Source organism: Cottoperca gobio, chromosome 10, assembly GCF_900634415.1.
Source record: "Cottoperca gobio chromosome 10, fCotGob3.1, whole genome shotgun sequence".
NCBI lineage: Eukaryota > Metazoa > Chordata > Actinopteri > Perciformes > Bovichtidae > Cottoperca > Cottoperca gobio.
The window spans coordinates 20,790,288-20,815,097 of record NC_041364.1 but is presented as its reverse complement, the minus strand read 5'-3'; the positions used below and the strand labels follow the sequence as shown (position 1 = coordinate 20,815,097).

Genomic DNA, 24,810 nt, shown 5'->3' with positions numbered 1-24,810 from the left:
GTGAATATTTAGCAGCTAAAGAGCCAGAAATATTCCCCTCGGTAGTTGGTGGGGACCAAAACCGAGCTTAAAGGAGCCTATTATAATTAAAAAACCTCATTTGATCTGAATGCTGATGTTGCTCCTTCTATGTTGGATTTGCAATTACGAAAAAGAAATTGCTTGAGCTGCACGTGTAATGACACATACAAACATAATTGTGATGATGCCTAAAGATATTATTATATTGAGCCAGACCTACTGTGATAAACACTATTGATTCTGATTTACCGTGATGACATTAGTGCATATGAACATTAATTCTGTTACTGTTACTGTTTAAACAATATATGTATTCAGATCTACTGAAATAGAATTCCTAGTCATATATTGATTCTGGCTTATCAAAGATGGACTAATTAATTAAGTAAAATGATATTAACGGACACAGGGATATTGCTGGTACGTTGGTTAGTCAGACTGTGTCACACTGCTAGCATGTAATTTGTGTGTGGCGGGACGCTGCTGTTAATGCAATTTCCCACAATGAGAGAATGCTATTTCACATAGTTGGCATACATGTAACGCTGCAGAGTAGTGTGCAGCGATTACAGCCAAGACCAAATGGCTCGAGGTAAAATCTCTGTGGTACAGACACCGAGCAGCTGTTAACCCTTCATGTGCCGGGGCCGGATAATTGGCTGGAAAAGCCTTTGTCTGAGACAGAGAGAGAAGAAGGTGGTGTGGAGGCATGTTTGCTGTGTGTGTGTGTGTGTGTGTGTGTGTGTGTGTGTGTGTGTGTGTGTGTGTGTGTGTGTGAGTGTGTGTGTGTATGTGTGTGTGTGTGTGTCCTTGGGGGTCTCTCTATCCATCTTTCCTGCTCTCACTCTCTGGTCCGGAGCTTGTTACCATAGCAACATAGAAGAAGAGGTACTGCTGCCGGAGTCCCAAAAATTGTATTATCTTTTACAGACACGCATGCACACACACACACACACACACACATACACACACACACACACACACACACACACACATACACACACACACACACACACACACACACATGCTGCTCCTTCGTCTGTCTTGCATATACAAACTGGCAGGCAGTAGTGAGTGTCTGTGTGTGTGTGTTTATCTGTGTGTCTGTGTGTGTCCAGTACAGCTTGCTAATGCTGGCAGGCAAAAACATACACACACATGCACACACACGCGCACACACACACACACACACACACACACACACACACACACACACACACACACACACACACACGCACACACACAAAGGCTCCGAGAAAGCGAGAGAGATTGGTTGAAGGAAAAGGAGGACAGGCAGAGTGTTGCAGCAAAGTAGACGAGGTCATGTAAGAACAGAAGGATGGTTTGTTTATTCCACTGAAGGGGGATAATTGGCTGTTACTCATTCATTATTATTTCTTGTGTTTCTGTACTTGTCAGCTGTTGTACAACAGGTAGTTGTGACTCTGCAAGGTGCCATACAGCACGGTTAGCTACGACACTTCTGCAGATACTGTAAAATAAAATAAAAAAGCAATCTATGGCTTCACTTTGTTGTAGTTTGTTTTGTTGTTGTGTGGTGGATAAGTGCATAATGGTATTGTATAGTAGTATTTTAAAGCCAATATTTGCACTAAAGCTAGATGATATTTAGTGCCAATGTTTAGTATCTTAAAATGTGACCACTTTAATGCAACATAAGAGACCTTGATTACATTTAGGGTGGACATCAGCCTTGCAAAGAGATTTAAGTCTCTGTTGAGAAATGATAGATATGTGTTGGGAAACTATAGAGAGGAGTTTAGGTATCGTAAGATCATCTAAAAATATTCAAGCAAAAGTATGGTTCTGTCCCCTCATTCACAGTTTTTGATTCAGTCTCAATACTCTCATCAACCCGTTTCCAGAGGCATCAGCTGTTTCCAGAGAAGAAAGCTCAGCACCAGACAAAGTTAGCGACTTTCTGATAAACATAATGGAGCATTTAGCAGCTAAAGAGTCAGATCCTCTGTTAGTGGAGACCAAAACAGAGCTAAAACCAGAGAATATATGAAATATCGGTTTTACGACAAACTCGTAAGTATCCACCTCTGCAAACCTTTGCTGTAAACTCTTAAGTATGTCTAGATTTTTCAGTGTGTTTGAGTTACAGGAAACATCACACACACACACACACGTATGCATGTATGTGGCCATGTACACACATGTAAATGGTCGGGATTAAAACAGGATTACACGGCTGTCTTTTCAATTCCATTTTCAGAATATCATAACTCCTTGACAGTGAATAGCAGAGGAAGCATGTTAAAATGTCAACCTCGTGCAAGCGACCAGTGCATTATAGAAGTGACGCGGGGCACACTGTCAGACGATCCCAGCAGCATTGACAAGCATGTGACATCAGCGATAATGTCTGAGACAGAGATCATAAGCGTGATAATGGCTGTGATTACATTAGTGAAGCTATTATGTTCTAGATGACAGATCTCATTAACATATAAACAGCCTTAAACACTGCAGTCACCGTGGAAATTAGCAGGCCCCCACACACACACACACACACACACACACACACACACACACACACACATAAGCAGAAATGTATATATGCAGGGATATAAGTGAAGGAGATTAAAGCGCAAGGATTATATGATACAGATATTAACAAACATAATGTCATTAGATATGGGGAGAGGGACACACACACACACATAGTGTGTACTGTATATTTACCCTCACACACACACACATATTGTGTACTGGATGTTTGGTCACATGACAAAAACGTGTCAAAAATGTGTTGACATTAGACAAAATAAAATAAAACGACTTGGACCTTAACACCAATGACTCGGGACTTCACTTGGATTTGAGCCTTTTGACTTGACTTGATCATTTAAGATTTAAAAGTATGATATTTAAAAACTGTGCCACAAATCAACAAATTTAATTTCCTGAATAAACTGTTTTTATTATTCATTCCCGGCAAGTCGACACTTAAATCCCCAGACCCAGATCTGACAGCACGAGTAGTACAAGAGGACCATGAAGAACGTTACGCTACCAGGCCCCAGTAGGAAACAATGATACCAAAGATAATGTACAAATACTCTGCAGTGGTCAGCAAAACATTAATTGCAGTATGCGCAACGTCAACTGGAAATACTGTGTCACATTTGTTAAAGAGCGCATTATGACTTTTAGATACGTTTAGAAACTCAAAATGTTTCCTGACTTGGGACTTGTCAGTCATGAGGAGATGCAAGGTTCATGTCAACATAATCTAAATGTAATTCCCCCAAAATTACTAGTAATTTTCTAGAAATCGGACATACACGCACACGCACACACCCACAGTGTTTATGTTCCTGTGAATACGGGGATGGTCTCTAATCTTTCTCTGTCTCTTCCTGCCCTTATGATAAACTGCCTGTCGAACATTGTTTTCTTATCACACTGTGTGTGTGTGTGTGTGTGTGTGTGTGTGTGTGTGTGTGTGTGTGTGTGTGTGTGTGTGTGTGTGTGTGTGTGTGTGTGTGTGTGTGTGTGTGTACGCATGCAGGCTTGTAGCATGGGTCCATATGGTGTGTGCCAAGTGTGTAAGGACACCTCATAATGGCTGTTATTGAGAAAGACGGTGAGGGATACTGCGTGAGTGTGTGTGTGTGTGTGTGTGTGTGTGTGTGTGTGTGTGTGTGTGTGTGTGTGTGTGTGTGTGTGTGTGTGTGTCCAGATCTCGCCTCTCAGAGCATTCAGAGGCAAAAATTAATGTCACCAGATGCCTCGGCCTGACTCTCGCTCCGTCTTTTGTCCTTCTTTCTCTAACCTGTTATCTGATAATTTGCCGCGTCTCTCTCTCTGTCTCTCTCGGTCTGTCTGTCTCTCTCTCTCTCTCTCTCTCTCTCTCTCTCTCTCTCTCTCTCTCTCTCTCTCTCCCGCTCTGATATCACAGAATACCGGATGTAGTTAAGTGTATTCATTCATTATCTAATTAACTAATTTAGCAAGCACTAATTCTTTCTCATCAGCTAATAGTCTGCAGATTAAGTATGGACGTGTGTGTGTAGAGGGGAGGGGGTTGCTTTTTGAGTGTGTGTTAAATTATTAACCCCTCTTCATCAGGTGAAAGTCAGAAGATAAAGAAAGCCCTTATCACTGATCTGGCTAATCAGGGAATAATCACTTTCCCTTTCAAAAGGCAACAGCAATCAGGTTTCACACCATCATTTATGCTTTTTCATTTGTTGTGTTAGCAGCTGGAGACGCCACCTGTAGCCTTTTAGCTTTACAAATTCCTGTGAAATAATTGCCATGACACATTTTAATGTTAGGAATACAGTGTCATTGTCGCCGCTGCACACTCATTTCCCCAGTGATTCACATCATGCCTTTTTTTCCGTCACTGGGCCCGCTGCCACATGTCAACACCCTTCAGGCAGACTCGGGAGTTACACATCAAAGGCAGGAGCGGAAAGAAATCTTGAAATCTGATGATGGGAAGCAGCCCTCTGTAGCGTCAAAACATCACCACTGCTGGGTGTAATCAGAGTTCATTGAGAGCCCATGAGAACATCAGGGTGAAGGCAGAGGATACTGTGTGTGTGAGAACAGGGTGCACAGAAAATGTGATGTTTTTGATCTAAAAGAATACAGGTTCTGTGCACTATGATCATGAATCCATGATGCATGTTTAAAACCACATTCACAATTCCATTTATCTCCATTAGGGCTTCAACTCACATGTTTTATTATTGATCAATCTCCCAAGAAATTATTTAATTTACATGCCGAGACCAAAACCCAAAGATATTGAATATATAAAGATACAAGACAAGCAGCTAATCCTCACAACAAGGACGCTGGAAACAGTGAGTGCTTAGTGTATGACAGTTATTATGAGGGGAAGGAGGAGCAAGAAAGGGGGATGGTCATGTCTTTTTGTTTTTAGGAGGATGGTCTCACTTCTTTTGACAGCAAGCAGGGAGTTATCGTTTATTTTTATTTTTAACATATTTTATGATCGCCTTCCGTTGCTGAGTTATTTGTGACTTAGCATGTAATCGGTTTATGTATGACAGACATTCAGACATCTTATGTCGTGTATAAGAGCCCACAGCATCATGTGATCTAATTCATGTTTACTGTATTATCAGAACATAAGAGTATCAATGTTTTAATCTCAGGTGTAAAGTCTTACAGGGAACCATGAAGTTTTTTGGCGAGTAGTAACGCTATAAAGAAATGCTTTTACAAGTTGTTCCCTGTTTTGTTTATATCGTGCACGTACACAAGGACACAGGAACATTCCTGCTGCTGGTTTTACACTATTCAGAAGATCATAAGCTGTCCTTGGTAACCTAGCAAAAATTACATTTCCAAAAAAACTCCACAGGGTGCCTTTAAATGGCTATGATTTGCCTACATAATTGTATTAATGGTGAAATAAATTGTACCAACTCAATTTTTATATTAGTCAAAGATATTGGGGGGAGAGTGTTAGAAAGTAAAGGGAGGGGCCAAAGAAAGTGTTTATAATGCTTTGCTTTTCAAAAATCAACACATGACCTCCGCACCCCACCCAGCCTCGCCCACAATGATTTCCTCACAGTCCCTTGGCAGTTTTGCTTGATAAATTACTTAAACAACTAATCGATCACGAAAAATGTTTCTACTTCAGTTAATAACTAACAGAATCCTGATCAAATCATAGAGCTTTCAGCACAATTAATACATCTTTAACTAAACTGAATATTGCTGTACAGTAAGAAGATACTAACTAATGCTTGCTCTCCTTTGGAGTAATAACAAAGTGCAGGATGTGGACACATTTAGGGTTTATATAGAGGCAGAACTTTCAAGGACATGTTCAGTGAATGGTCTCACAGGTGCTTTCACCTTAGAATCCTGTGTAGCTGCAAAAGCATGGACGTCGGAGAAGGCCTTGGTCTGTAATGTTTGAAAAACTGAAATCAACTTGAGTTAGTTCATTAATGTCACCTCTCATCTGTGAAAGCCTATTGTGTTGTAACATCGGCTCCACAGTAATCCAGAGGTAAAGTCAGGTTATTCAAGCCTGTTGAAAGATGCCTCTCTCCACACCCCATTTCTGTTTCTTTTTTGTTAACAAAACTTGTGAAATCCTTTCCTACATTTCATCTGGACATTTGTCAGCAGCACCTAATTAATAAAAAGAAATACATGTTCCATTATTAATGAAAACAGTATGAATCTTCGCACCTAAGCTGTGAAGTATCACACATCTGAAAATGTTCTTCTTCTATTCTGAAAGAAGAATAGGTCATCGTCACTGATGTGCAGTTGGACCGAGCTGAGTCAAACTTTTCTAAATGATTACTTTTCTGCCTTCTACCACTGGAAACATTTGAAAGATATCTATCGTGCACATGTGGGATACATTAAAGCCAAATCATCAAATTGTTGATATGTTCTAAGAGACCATATCATCATGAAGTTTATCCTTGCACAAAGAGCAGCGAGGGGCCATTTCAGACTTTTACAATGAATTCTGGGGCGTGATGGCCGCGGTGAGATGAGATGGCGTGAGAACGGCCTCCAGAGTCACTGCAGTTCGTGTTTGCTCTGACAATGATTTTTCTCAAAAGTGTTTGCACTCAGAAATGCGCCTGAGTGGCCAGTTTTCATTGATTCACACACACTTTAACATCTCGTTGCTTTTTTCTCTCGCTCTCTTCAATCCTTTGTTTCACTGGGCTCCAAAAGCCATTGTGTTAGAGTACCCAACACGAAAGAGGCACATGATTTAATACATGTACACACGCACACACACACACACACACACACACACACACACACACACACACACACACACACACACACACACACACACACACACACACACACACACACACACACACACTTTTTAGCACTGTGTTAAGATATTGGTATTCTTATTTTTTCCGTGTTGCAAAGCAATGGTAAATTAAGGATTTTAAGGAACCCCTATCAAATCACAACGCCTCCTAGTTAATGGAATAATAATTAAAATGGAAACCATCCCAGTATTCAAGTAAAGCACAAGTACCTAAAAGTACCTTATGGAGTTCGACTTCACCCTGAGGTGTAACATATGTGTTGATGCACTCATCTAAGTTGCCTTCAATTATCACTGTGTGCTCAAAGCAATGCACCGAACAAGCAGCAGTGAGTGGTGCGGCGAGTGGTTGGTGGACTTTTTTTGACTCGGGTCTTGCCTGTCTCCATGCAGGCTGCCCTACGTCATCGCTGGAGGTTGTTAAGGCAGTGTGCAAACGAAGCGGGAAAGAAATGCAGATATTACTCGGGGTAAAGATTTTGTGAACAATGTTTTTCAGGTTAACACATTTTTTTAATCTAATTTGTCGTAGTATATTGTCCTAGAAAGAAGCTAGGACTCAGAAATAAGATGGTAAATACAACTTTCTCCTCCAGAAAGAATCAGGTATCTGTAAAGGGAAAAAAGGGTCTTTTCACACCTCGAAATACCAAAAGGGGACAACATTTCACGTTTTTGTTACATTGTTATACATTTGATCCGGTTGGTTTTGGTTTCACATTGCAATGATGCGAGAGCACTAAAGAACTACCCATGACGTACCTGATGATGACCTACGTGCTTATACTTGACATTGACCAGTTTGTAGACGGGCACTCCCGTCCTCTCGTATCCTCCCTCTCATCACCTTGAAAAGTTTTCTTTTCCAACTGACTCTTTATGAGGTCATCGGACCAAATGTCAATTAAACATTTGTTCTCCTCCACCGCGGCTCATTTTATTTTGTTGCATTGTTTTTCCTTTTTCCAGTTCTGACGACAGATTGCCAGAACTTCTTGCAATTGGACTGAAAATCTGGACCATCAAAAAAAAAAAGTGCGAAAGGGCCCTTAAAATAATTTGAAATAGGGGAACAATACAGAGGTTTCCATATAATTTGTAGTTTTGGTTATACTTCCATGATTATGGAAAACATAATAATACATTTTTGCATGATTCATCGACGAATTTAAATGTTTTATTTTGTATCATTTTTTTGTTTGTCTGAAATCAAACACACCCTCTTGTAATCTTGCAAAACACTGATGTGATCCTTTAAGGACGTTACACAGCTTTACATCTAGTCGTACTTTCACATAACCTGTGATGTTTTTGTTTCTGAAACACAGAAAGGGTTAGAAGGCTTTTTTTCATATTGAGCAGATTTAAGATCACTGTTGTTGTTTAGGTACAAACATATGTACATATGTTAATGATGGAACATACTGTGTGATTTCTTTACGTTTGTGTGTCATTGTTATCTCTATAGTATGATGTGACACACGCATAAAAACACAAAGCTGCTCCGTCCTCTCATATCCCTGCTCCGTCCTCGCTCCCGGTATATTTATCTATCCATCAGTGTCAAGCACACGGTCTGTGTGATGTGCATTAAAACAAGGCCGCAAGGTAACAATGTGTTTGAAGGCTGTGTCTCATTATAATACTTGCTTTTGTGTTAAACACACACAAAGACACAAAGCAGTGATTTCTGATATCCTCCTTCTTACCATCCCCATACAGAAACCTAAAGGCTGTATATTCTTATATTGATGGCATTCTGGATCTTCTTCTTCCCCTCCGCCTATCCAGGAATGCCTGCTGATATTTCTCTGATGTCTAATGCCGTCTGAATGAGTGCACAAACCAGAAAACACACACAAACACGCACAAAATGCGTCTTGAACTGACACTTCAAACAAAGCTTTTGTCTGCTGCCTGACAGCTATTCCTCTCTCCTTCCCCCTCTCCTCCTCTTCCTCCTCCTCTCATTATCCCCCTCACTTCTCCCTGTCATTCCAAAACACTCGTTCTACCCCCTCATCCCCTCGCTCTCTCCCACACACTCCCACACACTCCCATACACACACACTCATACAACCCACCCAACCACCCACCCACCCGCATGCACACACACACACACACACACACACACACACACACACACACACACACACACACACACACACACACACACACACACACACACACACACACACCGCAAACGCATTCAAGGGTGTATTCCTAATTGAGCTGCTTGGTTAAATGCAGGTTACATAAAATACAAAGATTGAACATGTGAAGGGCTTTTTATAACACCACTTGAGCTAAAGTTATAATAATCAGCAGTGTTTCATTTAAAAATCAAAAGATTAATAAAATGATTCATTTTAAAGCAAATTGTCATAATGACTCCATTACTGGCAGAAGTGTCACTAATAAAAGCGTCGGTTGACCTTTGATGCAAAATAAAAAAAATCTCTTTGCAATCAAGTTGGACTGTTTTGTGAACATGAACAAAGCTCCATTGTGTTCTCTGAAAAGGGGGATTTAATACTTTCTGGAACAAAAACTCCAACACTTAAGGGTCCATGTAAAAATAAATAAATAAAGGTTGTACAAGTATTGGGTTTACCCAATCTTGCCAGGTAAAGAAGAGAGTATGCTTACTTTTACTGAGTGGCAGTGCGTTTGAGATTGGATTATTTCAGTTAAATAATTGGAATTGACCATTTATAGTTAATATATATATTGTATAATATAGCTTTACAGTTAGATTTGGTGGAAAAAGCTCTCAAACAATCCCAGAGGGATTCTGCCGGGAGAACTAATCCCCTTTAACAAACACATACATGATCATTACATATTACATTAACAATACTAAAAACACCATATAAGGACATGGTTGGGGTGGTGGAGCTAGTAGCAGAAAGCCACCTGTACAGATACGATTGGAAGGTACCAGTCAGCTGGTAGCCGAACCATGTCTCTTAAAAATGTATTTTCCCATACAACAAAACTGCATTTTTAAATGACGTGTGCCTTTATTTCATAGTACAGAAGACATGGGCGTCGGATTCGAACCTGCAGTAGGGACTCAGCCTTTGTACATGAGCGGCCACTCTTACAGGGGAGTTTCTGGGGCGCCCTACAGTTGCAGTTTTAAACACATGATTAACATTGTGAATTAAAAAACACTTAGGTTTAATAAAATATCCTGGTATGAGTTAAAATAATACCTATTGTTACAAAAAGTACTTATGTAAATGAAGTAGGCCTATGTTACGTACGTGAGATAAATTAAGTATGTAAGTCAACATTGACTTTTGGTTTCATACAGGACACAAACAGCGGCCTCCTGGCTGAAAGTCCTGTGTTTGTTTGACCCAACAATACACCTCGACCTCGTCTGTGCATGGACTTAAGCAGACTTGGATTAGAAACGTATTTGTGATACATCAAAAACCAACAATATCTGGGTCACAGTACATTTCCCTCGAAAACAAATTGACTATGATTTATTCTTGACCAGGCTGGGGAGCCACACAGCTGGGAATGAGCCAGTGATTGTGAAGCAGCTGATGCCAATCAGCTAATAAAGCATGACTTCAGTGCTCTGCCTGAACCCATGCTACGCTACATAATGTTTTTTATTTGTTTAAGGCCACTAAATCTTTGTTGTACACGAGCAAAAACATCTTGCCTGTTCATCTTGTTACAGTGTAGGTGGTCTAAGATAATTCACAAAATAGGATGTAGAAAAATTAATAGCCCCTATTCTGAGGTAATGCCTGTATGGAGAACCTCTCATTGGGAGGTAATTACTTCACTGCAATTTAGATGGACAGATGCAGAAATGTTTTTAACCAGTTAAATCGGTTAATTAGGGACTTTCTGTGAGATGGGAAGAAGCGAAGAGGGTTGATGTAGAATTGTATAGAATATTTAAAATGACAGAATTGACTAAACATTGGAATAATGGAAATAATAATCAGCTCGCATGGACACAGATAGAAAATGAGCTTGCTGCCCCCTTTGGGCCAATAGAGGTGCTGTCACACATCAGACAGTACTCCTGAGCCACATGAACCAAAGCTCATCAGATGTTACATTTCTCTCAATATAAGCAGGGATTATATTGTATATATATATTATATATATTCGATTTGCAACAATCCATCAAGTTCACGTTGAATTATGTAAGTCAGTGATTTGTATACCAGACATATTACGATGCTTCCATGAGGTTAAAGACACATTTTGGCAATATGTACAATATAGGATTAGCATAAACAGTTTTGGGAGTCATTTTAAGTACAAAAGAAGAGCAAACTATTATGCTATTTAAATGTGCCTATAATTGCACAACCAGCCTCAGTTTTGATTCAATTATTCAATCAATGCATTCTTCACTCTGTATGGTAACTGTGAACATTTAAGAACAATCTGGGAGAGAGATCTTAATTCAAACAGAAGAGGATGGAAGAACATAGTGGAGGATGTCAAGGTGCGGGCAAATGTACACACTGCAAAATTATACAGAGGTATTATTATACACAAATTAAAGTGTTTAAGTGTTTTACATTTAATATGTAATTGTTCGTGTGTTTCTCCTTTTTGGAAACAAGGTGTCAAAAGTAAAGGTAGAGGTTTTATAAACTGTTGCCAGAGTCTCTCCAGCTGTGCTTGTTGGGAGACAGGTCTCTTCTTACCACCAGGTACATCCAAACTAAGATTTGGACTTGCACTTGAGCATGATTAGATAAATAATTCAAATTTTTTCTCTCCTTAGTTTTTTGGTTTGGCTTATTTTAGTCAGTAGTTGGATTCGCTACTATGTTTGCCCAGATTTTATTTTATTCTGTTTGTTTTGTTACATGTTCATTAATTTACTTTAATATCTTGTAGTATATATTGCAATACATACATTACTATGAACTCTTATCTGAAATTATATCTCTGATGTGCAAGAAGCAGCAGAACAAGGAGGATTTAACTACTGCACTGTACCTGCTTGGTTTCAAGTGAAAGATTTGTATTTGGTGTCAAACCCGTAACTCTCAGTAACACACGATGACGACTGAATTCCATTTAGCTGCTTTGGTTTTTTGGGTTCTGGTATTGGCTCGCTGACAAAATGTCTTCATGGCTTGAAATGATTTAAAATATATTTCCAAGCGGCTGCCTTGAACTGTTCTGACAGTTATTCCCATGAGACACAAATTCAGCGTGAGTCCACAAAGTCAGGCTCCAGTTGATTTTCAATGAAGCAGCTCCAGAAACTCTCATGATGACATACGCAGACCGAAGTCTTTCTTCCTGCTGACGACAGAACACAGAAACTTCAACATGTTCAACTCAATCCGCTGACCGGCCTTAACATCTGGCTGCTGCGCGGTGTGTTGGAAACATCTCTTACTGACATTGAATGGAAGGGTTCAGCGTTGTGTAATATAAGTAAAAATGTAATAAATAAAAAAAACAAGCAGCATAATTTCTGCACAGATGCATACACATTTTACTATAATAACATATACATTGTGGCCTATTGGTAAAACTGTTAATTGCTTTTTTTATTTCATGTATTCTAGTACTACTTTCCCCACGATAACCCCTGTGATTAACCTTCATTCATGAAGGAAAGAAATCTATATTCTTTTATTGGGCCGATGCCTGCTGAGTTGCAGGTTCAGTTCCTTGCTAATGGGCAGCTGAGTAGCAGTTGCTGAGGAAGGGAGAACGTGTTACTGAAGTTCTGTGCAGTGAAAGTGAATGAGAGGGTGATGAGACTGTGTTTCAGGCACTGGTGTGTGCGCTTGTGTGTGTGTGTTTAGTTATCAGGGGAGCACAGCATAGCTCTGCTGAGATTAAATTCGCAGAGCTTATTCTGGCTATCAGCATTACTTCAGGACACACACACACACACACACACACACACACACACACACACACACACACACACACACACACACATTAACACACAGAGAAGGAAAGCAGAGTGGTAGGAAAGAAAGTTGCCATCGCAACATTTTCATTCAGAGAAAATATCAACATCGACAGTATGCCCACTGCTGATATCACCACTGCTATTAATCCCCACCAAACCATCCATCTGTCCGTCCGTCTGTCCATCATCTATCCCTCTTTCTGTCTTTCTTTCTTCCTTTCTGTCTTTTAAAAGTGGATCTTTTATTATTATTATCTATCAGCCGTGCAGACATACAGATTTAGCTTCCATTTCTGATCTATCAACATGTGATATCATTAAAAACAGAATATGAAGACCGATATAAAAACAACCCAAAACATTTGAATATTTATAGTTCACAGTTGAAGTGAAATTTGAATTCTTCTCACATTTTTCCAAAGTGGATTATACTACGGTGGCCCGGAAATTAAAATGAAGAAAAAACATGCAAATAGACAAAACACAAGCAAATTAAGAAATACATGTTTGCTTAGTATTAACTTGTCAATTACCTATATATTTGTATGCATTATTTAGAATTTGTTATACATAACACATAACACATTCAGGTCAATGATTGATTTCGTAATCGTATCATCTGACCTGAGGTCGCATGTTTTGGACACTCGGGTGAAGAGAGGGGCGGAGCTGTCGACCGATCACCATCTGGTGGTGAGTTGGATCAAGGGGTGGGGGAAGACTCTGGACAGACCTGGTAAACCCAAACGGGTAGTGCGGGTGAACTGGGAACGTCTGGAGGAAGCCCCTGTCCTGGGGATCTTTAACTCACACCTCCGGCGGAGCTTTTCAGCCATCCCTGTGGAGGTTGGGGGCATTGAACCTGAGTGGGCGATGTTCAAAACCTCTATTGCTGAAGCTGCGGTGATGAGCTGTGGTCTCAAGGTCTTAGGTGCCTCAAGGGGCGGTAACCCTCGAACACCGTGGTGGACCCCGGTGGTCAGGGAAGCCGTCCGACTGAAGAAGGAGTCCTTCCGGGTTATGTTATCCGGGAAGACTCCGGAAACAGTTGCAGGGTATCGAAGGACTAGAAGGGCGGCAGCTTCTGCCGTGTCAGAGGCAAAGCAGCGGGTGTGGGAGAAGTTCGGAGAAGCTATGGAGAAGGACTTTCGGTCGGCACCAAGGTGCTTCTGGAAAACCATCCGGCACCTCAGGAGGGGGAAGCGAGGAACCATCCAAGCTGTGTACAGCAAGGGTGGGACCCTGCTGACTTCAACTGAGAAGGTTATCGGCCGGTGGAAGGAGCACTTTGAGGAACTCCTGAATCCGACTAACACGCCCTCTATGGTTGAGGCAGAGCTGGAAGCTGATGGGGGATCATCGTCAATTTCCCTGATGGAAGTCACTGAGGTAGTCAAACAACTCCACAGTGGCAAAGCCGCAGGGGTTGATGAGATCCGTCCAGAAATGCTGAAGGCTTTGGGTGTTGAGGGGCTGTCTTCGTTGACACGCCTCGTCAACATTGCGTGGAAGTCTGGGACAGTGCCTAGGGGTTGGCAGACCGGGGTGGTGGTTCCCCTATTTAAAAAGGGGGACCAGAGAGTGTGTGCCAACTACAGGGGTATCACACTTCTCAGCCTCCCTGGTAAAGTCTACTCCAAGGTACTGGAAAGGAGGGTTCGGCCGGTAGTCGAACCTCTGATTGAAGAGGAACAATGCGGATTCCGTCCTGGTCGTGGAACAACGGACCAACTCTTCACTCTCGCAAGGATCCTGGAGGGGGCCTGGGAGTACGCCCATCCGGTCTACATGTGTTTTGTGGATCTGGAGAAGGCGTATGACCGGGTCCCCCGGGTGATACTGTGGGAGGTGCTGCGGGAGTATGGGGTGAGGGGGTCACTTTTGAGGGCCATCCAATCGCTGTACGCCCAAAGCGAGAGTTGTGTCCGGATACTCGGCAGTAAGTCGGACTCGTTTCCCGTGAATATTGGCCTCCACCAGGGCTGCGCTTTATCACCAATCCTGTTCGTGATTTTCATGGATAGGATATCGAGGCGTAGTCGTGGAGGAGAGGGGTTGCAGTTCGGTGACCTGAGGATCTCATCGCTGCTCTTTGCAGATGATGTGGTCCTTATGGCATCATCGGTCTGTGACCTTCAACAGTCACTGGATCGGTTCGCAGCCGAGTGTGAAGCGGTTGGGATGAGGATCAGCACCTCCAAATCTGAGGCCATGGCTCTCAGCAGGAAACCGGTGGATTGCCTACTCCGGGTAGGGAATGAGCCATTACCCCAAGTGAAGGAGTTCAAGTACCTCGGGGTCTTGTTCGCGAGTGAGGGGACAATGGAGCGAGAGATTGGCCGGAGAATCGGAGCAGCGGGGGCAGTATTACAGTCACTTTACCGCACCGTTGTGACGAAAAGAGAGCTGAGCCAGAACGCAAAGCTCTCAATCTACCGGTCGATCTTCGTTCCTACCCTCACCTATGGTCATGAAGGCTGGGTCAGGACCGAAAGAACGAGATCACGGGTACAAGCGGCCGAAATGGGTTTTCTCAGACGGGTGGCTGGCGTCTCCCTTAGAGATAGGGTGAGAAGCTCAGCCATCCGTGAGAGACTCGGAGTAGAGCCGCTGCTCCTTTACGTTGAAAGGAGCCAGTTGAGGTGGTTCGGGCATCTAGTAAGGATGCCACCTGGGCGCCTCCCTAGGGAGGTGTTCCAGGCACGTCCAGCTGGGAGGAGACCCCGGGGAAGACCTAGGACTCGGTGGAGAGATTATATCTCCTCACTGGCCTGGGAACGCCTCAGGATCCCCCAGTCGGAGCTGGAGGATGTGGCCCGGAGAAGGGAAGATTGGGGTTCCTTACTGGAGCTGCTGCCCCCGCGACCCGATTCCGGATAAGCGGTAGACGATGGATGGATGGATGGATAACACATTCATATTTTTCTTGATGCATACTAAAACCTACAGCATGCGTTATAGCATCAGAGTCACTTTTCAAAGGTTGCTCAAAGTTTCCAAATACATTTTAAAAGTAGTTAAATGTGTTGCTAGGTGCTTTTAAATAAAACATTCCTGTGTAGTCTGAAAAATCGCCAAATTTAGCAATAAAATTGCTAAATTGGCGCCACTAAACCCATGCAACAAAAGGGTTAATAATACGGAAGTGCCCTAGCCAATCAGAATGCAGGTCTGCAGCACCGTAGCGCGGGCTCATGAGGGCGAGACAGCATACGCTTGTCCGACGCTGGGTGACACTGTGGAGAGAGGACCTGCTGCTGAACTTGATAAAATAGTAAAAACACAATATAACGTTGTCAAATATTAATTATAACAGCATATAAATTGTTATAAGCCCGCACACGTGTGCTAAAGAGGCCGTGCTAACCGAGTCCTGTCGACTGAAAGAGTGGTGAGTCGGTCAAGTTAGGAATAAATATATACCTCGCTCTCAGCAGGCAATGCTAAATTAAAGCTATCAAATTATTGATGAGTAAAGCCACTAGCTGACCGTAGTTGGGTAAAGCTGTGTAACCTGTATAATTGCTGTTCCTGAGTAATACATAATAATGTGTGTAATGTTTATACCGAATAGTTATGGGCAGTAATTCATGTATCCTCTATGGTTGTTACAAATATATACATTATCAAGTTAAAGGACAAATTTAATTCAGAAATTCATTTGTTTAAAAAAAAGTTAGGTAAAAAGTTATTTTGTCAATCACAGTTTGACTTTAAGATCATAATAGAACTTTAACTTTGTGCTAAAGTTTTCTCGGCTTTTCAGATGAGGAATTGAAGACATTATCAAAACAGTAATTGTACCTTGCAGAACACAGGCGTTACTAGTCTACCACCGCCTCTATTGGTTAGTTGGTTTGTGTTATTGTGTGATTTTTGTGTTTTAAAGGGTAAGTTCAAATTCACCAAAGTCACACAATAACACTAACTAACGGATCGAGGCAGTAGTAGACCAGCAACTCCCATGTTCTGCGCGGTAAAATTACTGTTTTTGTCAAAGGAGTCTGGTGGCTTTGAAGAGAGAGAGATAACGGCTTCAGTTCCCTGTGTGGAGAAGTACCTCATACAACCTCAGGTCAAACTATCCCTTTAACAGTTGTTTACATCTCAAAAACCTTGATTTAGACAAAGCATCCATAGCAGTAACGATTCTTAAGGACCTGGCCGACCACAGCACTATGGTTCAAAAACCTGTAAAGAATTTTCTTTTTATTCATTGATGTGTAAAAAGACAGCGTGGCGGTTTAACCTGTGTGTGACAGCCAGGTAGTGTCGTACTCTGTTCCTGCCGCACGCTGGGAAATAAATCCTGGATGTGTTAATTACCTCGTCTGACCTGATTCCCTCCGCGTGAATGTCTAGCGTGTGACAGACGGAGACAGAGACAGTGATCTGTGGCATGGGACTGCAGCACTGTGTGTGTGTGTGTGTGTGTGTGTGTGTGTGTGTGTGTACGTACGTGCTTTATACATGTGTGTGTGTTTGCCGTAGTAGCAGCTCTGTCAGTTATCTTTCTGCTGTGACAGACAATGCTCATGTCAACCAGCAGTCCCAGCACACACAATGATCTGCGTATACTGCTGTAACACACGTGCACACACACAAACACCTAACCTGTCAATCATTTTTTTCTGCTATTCCCACTCCTCTCTCTTGTTTTTTTACTCATCCTTTCCTCATATTCTACCTTCCTCTCCCAATCCCTCTGCTCTGTCTTTCATCATTCTGTTATTTTTCTTTCCTTTTAAAGAAACTGTCTGTTGCCCTGAAACTGGGTCTTTTTTCTCCCCTCCCATGGGTCTCTGTAATTTTTTCCTCTCATTGCCTCTCCGCTCTTTCTCCCTCCCACTCGCATCTTGCTGACAGATTAAATGTTGAAGGCGAGGTCTGGTAGAGAAAAAGAGAAAGTCTCTTTTAATTGTGTTGATCGCTAATTAGCCGGCATGTCTCATCTCTCGGCAGTGGATGTGGTAAAACAGGATGCCCTTTCCAGGGTCGGCAGGCCACAGCCTCATGCATAACTTGTACTCACACACATGCACACACTACACTTTGTACTTCTGAGATTTGAGTTTGGCTGCCAGCTTGTAGATTTCTCAGTGGAGGCTGAAAAAGTTTAGGAGGGCAGGGTGAATCGGTTACTGTGCAATAAACGGGTTTTCTTTGCTAAAAATACATGATTACGCAATGGGAAAATGTTCCAAAAGCCTGGGGCTCACCACCCTCTCTATTCCCCACAGACCACCCTCCAATCATCCTTATCATTGTTTACTGTCGGCTGTCTCATATTTTAAATGCCACAAGAAACAATCTTGAATCATACCCACAAGCAATCATTCTGGCTTTCAAGACAGACAACTATAGTTTATATCGGTAGTGTAGCAATGCTGAAAGATTAAAAGCACATTTTATTGGGATCCATCCAATGACAGTGTGACGGACATAAACGCGTCTGTCCTTTGCAGTGCGGCGTGGTTCAGTGGGTACTGCACGTCATAAACACTGCCTGGATTAGGACTGCAATTCCCACTGGGCCCACCTACGTTAAAAATGAATGCACTCATGAATGAAAGTACCCAGCTAATGGCATATGTTACATCATGTTGACCTTATTATAAATAGAAAAACTGTAAAAAGGGTTGCCTTTTTGAACTCGGGATAATGTTGTAGGAACAGACAATTTATTGCTTTGTTAAACAGCACGAACAGTAGAGTGTATGTTGGTTCTCCTCATAGAACGTAAATACAGATACATTTCATTATTCACCAATGGACTGCTTTTGGCCTCTTTTGTTCCTAATGCCTTTCACAAAAATAACACAGGCTGTGCTAAAGGAATAGGTATGATCTTAGAAAAAAAAGCTTGTTCGGTTTCTTTCCGAGAGTTAGATGAGAAGATCAATACCACTCTTGTGTCTTTGTGCTAAACTGGAGCCAGAAAAAGATTAGCTTAGCTTAGCATGAAGCCTGGAAGCTGTCAAACAGTCATGTAAAAACAGCTATTTGTGGATTAAGGGTGAGTTACATGCTGTAACTATTTCTTGGTGAACTGCAGTCGGATACAGTGACGTACTTGGCAGATTGATATACTTGCTTGTCAAGAAACAGGATAATTTGTGCAAAATTTGATTTGTGTTGCAGCCTTTGCGGTTGCATTAAGGCAGGGGTCACCAACCTTTTTGATACTGAGAGCTACTTCAAGGGTACTGAATAATACGAAGGGCGACTTGTTTGATACAAACTTCCTGAATAACATATTTGCACGGTTCACCTTTAATGATAATATTATCATTAATAATAATCATAATAAATATTCATGTGTGAAGAGACTGTTAATTATTCCTCACAATAATTATTAACAATGATTTACCATGGTAGGAAACACAGATATATTTAAACATAAACATTATTTATTTATGTTCTCAATCTATTTCAACATTTGAAAGTTATCACATCTCTGATATTTTTTGTAAATATCTTTATTGACAGTTTTCTATGAATGAGAACATTTGTAGCATTTTGTTCAAAATCACACCAGTTATATTTTAGTACAAAATATCACTTCTGTAACATTTCTTATGAAATCATTAACATCTTCAGATCATATCCTGTTTGTACAAAGACTTTTAGCATAAAAAACGCACCTAGCGCCGCATCGTAGCTGCTCCCGCTAGCTTGTCTCAGCGAAAAGGGAAATGAAGATGCAATTATTATGCATTTACATACCAGCATAGTGTATGTTTTTAATGAATGAATGTGGTTATGCCACTTAAAATCCAGCCGTTAGTAAGTTTATACTTTTAAACTTTCTTAGTAGTTTTGTAGTTCATATGCATAAAACATTTTTATTTTTTAAATTCTATATTCAATATTGTCATTTTAAAATACTGAATAATTCAAGTGTTATTGATATAAAAAAACAGCAAAACAATTAAATACAAATTTTAGACGGAGCTTCATGGTGACTAGTGCTATTTTTAGAACATGCTGTGCGGGCGACTCATGTGGTCCCTGCGGGCGACCAAGTGCCCGCGTTGGCTACCCCTGCATTACGGCATACTCACACTCAACATAGACTCCAGTCTTTATGCTAAGCTAATTGCCTCCTGGCCCCAGCTCCACGACAGACCCACAGACATGAAACTGGTATTTGTCTGGTATTGGACAATTTATTTTTTCCCACACTCCAGATCTTTTGCAGAAAATAGGAAGACCAACTTTAAATGAAACAACCTTTGTAAAGTTCGTCGTGAAGTATATTAACCTCGGCTGATGTTGTTTTGACAAAGAAAACATTTTCTTTTTGGAATCAAACTGTCTCCTGCAGATACAAGGCAAAGCAATGGGCAATAGCTTTTAGAAAGTTCTGGCTGACATAAAGTCTGTAGTAGCATGGGATAAGCACTTTATGGGAGTTTGAAGATCAAACAGTCTTTACAAATCAAATTTAACACTGCTGGAGTTCATTCAAAAGTCCAGAGTAAAAATAACTACTTCAACTCGGAGCTGAGCTGATTCAAAGAGACAGAAAACATTCCATATATTCTCTGAAACTGTCTGTACAAACACTTAGGTCACCGTGTTGATGTGTTTAATAGGGAAGCGATTACCAGGATATTCATTTCAGTGGAAGACAGCATGTGTTGGAAGTGAGGTACCCTATCCAGAGACATGTCAGAGAGCCAGGTTGGATTAGCCCATGTCTAAATATAAATAAACCATTCAGCTTCATTAATCAAGTTTGATATTATTACAGACTCTACTTATGCTCTGCTGGATTCTTGTTTTACAGAAACTATCTTTTCTTGTTGTCACTTTGAAACTCAAACAAGGATTCTGTTTTTCTCTTTCTTCCTTGTTTATGTGGAATTTGATCCATTTTCAGACTGACATGAGTTACCTAGTTGCATCCTTTTACCAGATACCCGGCTCTTGTAATCACACAGCAGGAGGAATATTTCAGCCAATGCTCTTTGTAGATCCAAAAATTACTTGTTAGCAGTACTCAGTGGGTCTGATTGGTGGCAGGCAATGTGTCGGCCTCAGTGGGGGATGTTAACAAGCTTTTCTCTTTGTGTCCTTCCAGTCATCTGGAGTCGGATCGCAGCGCCCTGAAGAGGAGGGAGTGGGAGAGGAGGAACCAGGAGGTCCAACAGGATGAAGACCTGTTTTCCACTGGATTCAACCTGTTTGGAGAACCCTTTAAAGTAAGAATGATTAATTAATGAAAACTTAATAGATGATTCCACAATTATATAGTTATACTACAACATTTTAGGAAATGTGCTTATTCGCTTGCTTTCCGCAAGTTCGATGATATGATTAATACTTCTCTGGTGTCCATGCGTTTAGTGATCTGGGAGGTGCCTAGTAGAGCGTGATGTAAAAACTGGAGGTTTGTCTTTGTATTTACAGCATGTAACTGAAATTGGCACCTTTTTTCCCACATTTCTGGCTTAAATAAATGCAATTCAACATGCTGATTATTCAGTTTAGGAAGTGCTGGTTAGCCAAGTGAACGTTAGCTGTTCTATCTGTTTCCCCTGCTTCCACTCTAAACCCTCATCTTTTTTCACCACAGACCGGTTTCATGCAAGACATTTTTTCTACGGACTGGGGAACACACAATAAAGTGCAAAACATATCATTCAATTATTTATTTATTTATAACCTTTATTACATATATTATTTTAATGTAATTATTCCATTTTATATTGTGCACTTTATTGATATTATTATTACTATTCATATATATAATATGATACATTAAAATGTTTACAATGAATATTACCAACACAAAAAAAACTTTTTTATTCTTTCTGTGCGGCCCGGTACCAAATGATGACCGTACTGGTCCGCGGACCGGTGGTTGGGGACCCCTGCTCTAGAGGAGGTGGACAATAAGCAGTGACAATTTTTAGTGAAACTAAATAAAAACCAAAAGTATACTTAAACGATATTGCTTGCCTGGTTTAATAACTAAAAGTTCAGTTTGAGTTTTTTAGCTATATTATCTCACTACAGAAAAATGGGACAGCCAACATTTCCATCAACTCCCAATTATCCAACGACACAGAACCCACCGCAAATGTCGCCGATTTTGAACGAGACCCGTGTGTGGCCCAACCTGCCCACCGGCCTTGAGAACGCTTCAATTGCGTTTTTACGTTTTCGTGTGGACGGAGATTCATTTGTGAACAATGTGTTTGGACAGGATTTCTTTTGAGAACAAACGCAGAAAAACCCAGTTTTAGAAAATCCCGCTCTACGTGTGGACTAGGCCTCAATCAGCATTGTGTGAACCCGTTTGGCAAAGGCTTGAATGTCACAGACGTTCATTTATATGTTAAAGTCCCACACACCAGCTTTACCTTTGCATCTGAAATAACCAACTCTATAAATGTCAAGCTAACAGTAACTGTCCATCAGTCTGAATTTAAGGACTGGAACACAAACAATCCTGTAAGCTAACGTCAGAGAGCCTCACAAACTCCTCTGAACAACGAGCTGTGATTCTTTACACCGAGTGCCGCTTTCTCCACGCAGAGTGCTCTCCCGTTGCTGTTTAGGAGACAGTTTTATACTTCGCTGTTAAGTATTGATTGATCTCTGCGGGAGGAGAATGGACATACCTGACACCTGAATTTCATTTGGGGAAATGGAGTGAATTTACGACATCTTAATCAGTGAGGATGGGCCGCTCTCCTCGAGAGCAGCCCCACTTTGTGATTTAGGCTCATATCAAACAGTTTTGCCCTGTGCAAGCAATCAATTGAAAGGAATTGTTATTACTAACCAACAATTATCCAAACATTTTATTTGTACCATAATGCACTTTAAAGCTGTTTGGCGGTTGGTAAAGCTGACGATGGACTCTGGATCATCACAGGCTATTGTATCCTCGTGCTCTCCCCCTGGGGCCAATACTGTTCTCTCCTCCAGCACGAGGCTGCAATGAGGTTGTGGTCTGTTCTGTTGTAAGGTACTTGAGATGCCATCATTTTGTTTCTTCTTTAGCTGAAAGTGAACTAGCCGTGCATGAAGTCCACGGACACTCTCCTGCCCCGCTGTTTAAAATTGATTTTGGTTTGTTAACTCTCATTTGCTACCGCCAGGCACTTCAACACTTGGTTAAGCCGCCAAGTGTATCGACCTTGGGATAGGCCGGCTTTGAATGTTGACAGAATGTGTTTAACTGCTGCTGTGTCTGAACGCAGAGGACATGGGGGCTTCTCGCTGAGACACTGCTCGAGGTTCGGCAGCACATGAGAGGTTGTTCTCATAATGAATCTACTCCTCGGTGCCTCCACACTCAAACTAATTGTTTGCAACTAATTAATGGTGCTAAGGTCAGGTCGAGGTGTGTGTGTGTGTGTGTGTGTGTGTGTGTGTGTGTGTGTGTGTGTGTGTGTGTGTGTGTGTGTTTGAGAAGAGAGCGAGGATGACTGTGGACTGGGCGGTGTGAACTGTGATGTCTCAGACACCACTGCTGCTATTTAGATGACTCGAGAGGATGATGCATTTTTGTGTCTGTTTTAAGGGCTTAAAGTGATTGGAGCCAAAATTTTAATATTTTTTATCCCTTTTTCGCCTTTATTTCTACATTTTTGCAAGTACTGGAAGAGGAACTAGCGGGTGTGTTTCATCGGGCTTGCTCTTCAATTAGGTGGCAGGTTACAGTGGTAGCATAGAGGATTCTAATTATGTGATCAAGTGATACATAAACTTCAGTTTAAGGCTTCATAAAATCTTCACTATCTGTTCCTGTATAAGTTTCGCAACAGGTGCAAAAATTTTTTTTTTTTCAAGATGTTTAAAATCTGCTCTTAAATCTGAATAATCTTTTAAATAGAGCTACAATGGTTAGTCGACTAATTGAATAATTAATCGTCAAAAAATAACCGACCAACTACTTCGTATTACTATCGTATTGCTAAGTATTCAAACTAATCGTTCCATTAAAGTAATTTTTTATGCTAAAATGTAGATATCCAGCTTTTCTCTGTTTTATATCATATTATAGCATCTTTTGAGTTTTGGATTGACAACGCAAGATATTAAGACGTCACCCAGGGCTTTGAGGAACTGGGTTGGATATTTTCCACTATTTTCTGACATTTTATAGACCAAACGATTAGTAACAGATTAATCGATAATGAAAATAATCGTTGGTCGCCGCCCGAGCTGTTAAATGTCAAATCTTTCAAATCTAATTCTGCTATGAGGACAGTGTGATGGGGTCAAAAGCACCAGAACAGGTGAGAAAGTGGACCTTCAGTTAAGATTGTTTTGTCAAATGTTCTAAGTCCATTAAAAAAATAATATATATATATATATATATATATATATATATTTTATACCTTTCAAACCCCTCCCCTAAAGACCACAATGATTAATTATTAATATATATATTAATATATATATAATATAATATAATAAAAAAGCAGTAATCCCACATGCCCAAAGACTAAATATAGTATGATCAGAAAAAGCGTGTTTGCCGATATAGAAAATGTGTTTAGATTTGTGCTCAGTCGAGCCCAAAGAGTACTTTGCAACTCATTTTGGATTCTTTCACAAACCAGCACCTGACTCAGGTTTGCTGCTGTGCTGAGGTTCTCTACATCCCTCATTAATAACAGTGATTAATCTAAACTGGGAACTATAATTCAAGATGCACATAATTCCACAAAACAAAACTTGGAGCAATGATACATCTTCTAAGTGACTGGCCTAAAGGGGTGACTGCATCATTCATAGGGGACAACATGTTTACTTGTTTCATATTCCACCTCTTTCTGACTCATTTCTTTCCTCCACACACGTCCCCAGTTTATCTCTCACTGCTACTAAACTTGAAAATGGCTTTGGCACACCTTGCTACCTTCTTGTGCGGATTGATTTGCCACACAAGTTTTTTTTTAAAACTTTTTCTGAGGGTGTTGCTTTACTTGATGCAAATCGGTGGATTTACCAAGACCTCTACAACCTCACTGTACTTTGTCTGTGTCTAAGTGCTGACTGAATGTAC

The 24,810-nt window shown here is 41.0% G+C and overlaps 1 protein-coding gene across 1 annotated transcript in view; it reads left to right on the top strand.

Annotated features, from left to right (window-relative positions):
* aff2 (AF4/FMR2 family, member 2) overlaps positions 1–24,810 on the top strand; it is a 164,571-nt gene that overhangs the window by 23,731 nt on the left and 116,030 nt on the right. Inside the window, 2 exon segments of the mRNA XM_029441534.1 lie at positions 20,866–20,919; positions 20,921–20,986. Coding sequence (XP_029297394.1) covers positions 20,866–20,919; positions 20,921–20,986 — 120 coding nt within the window.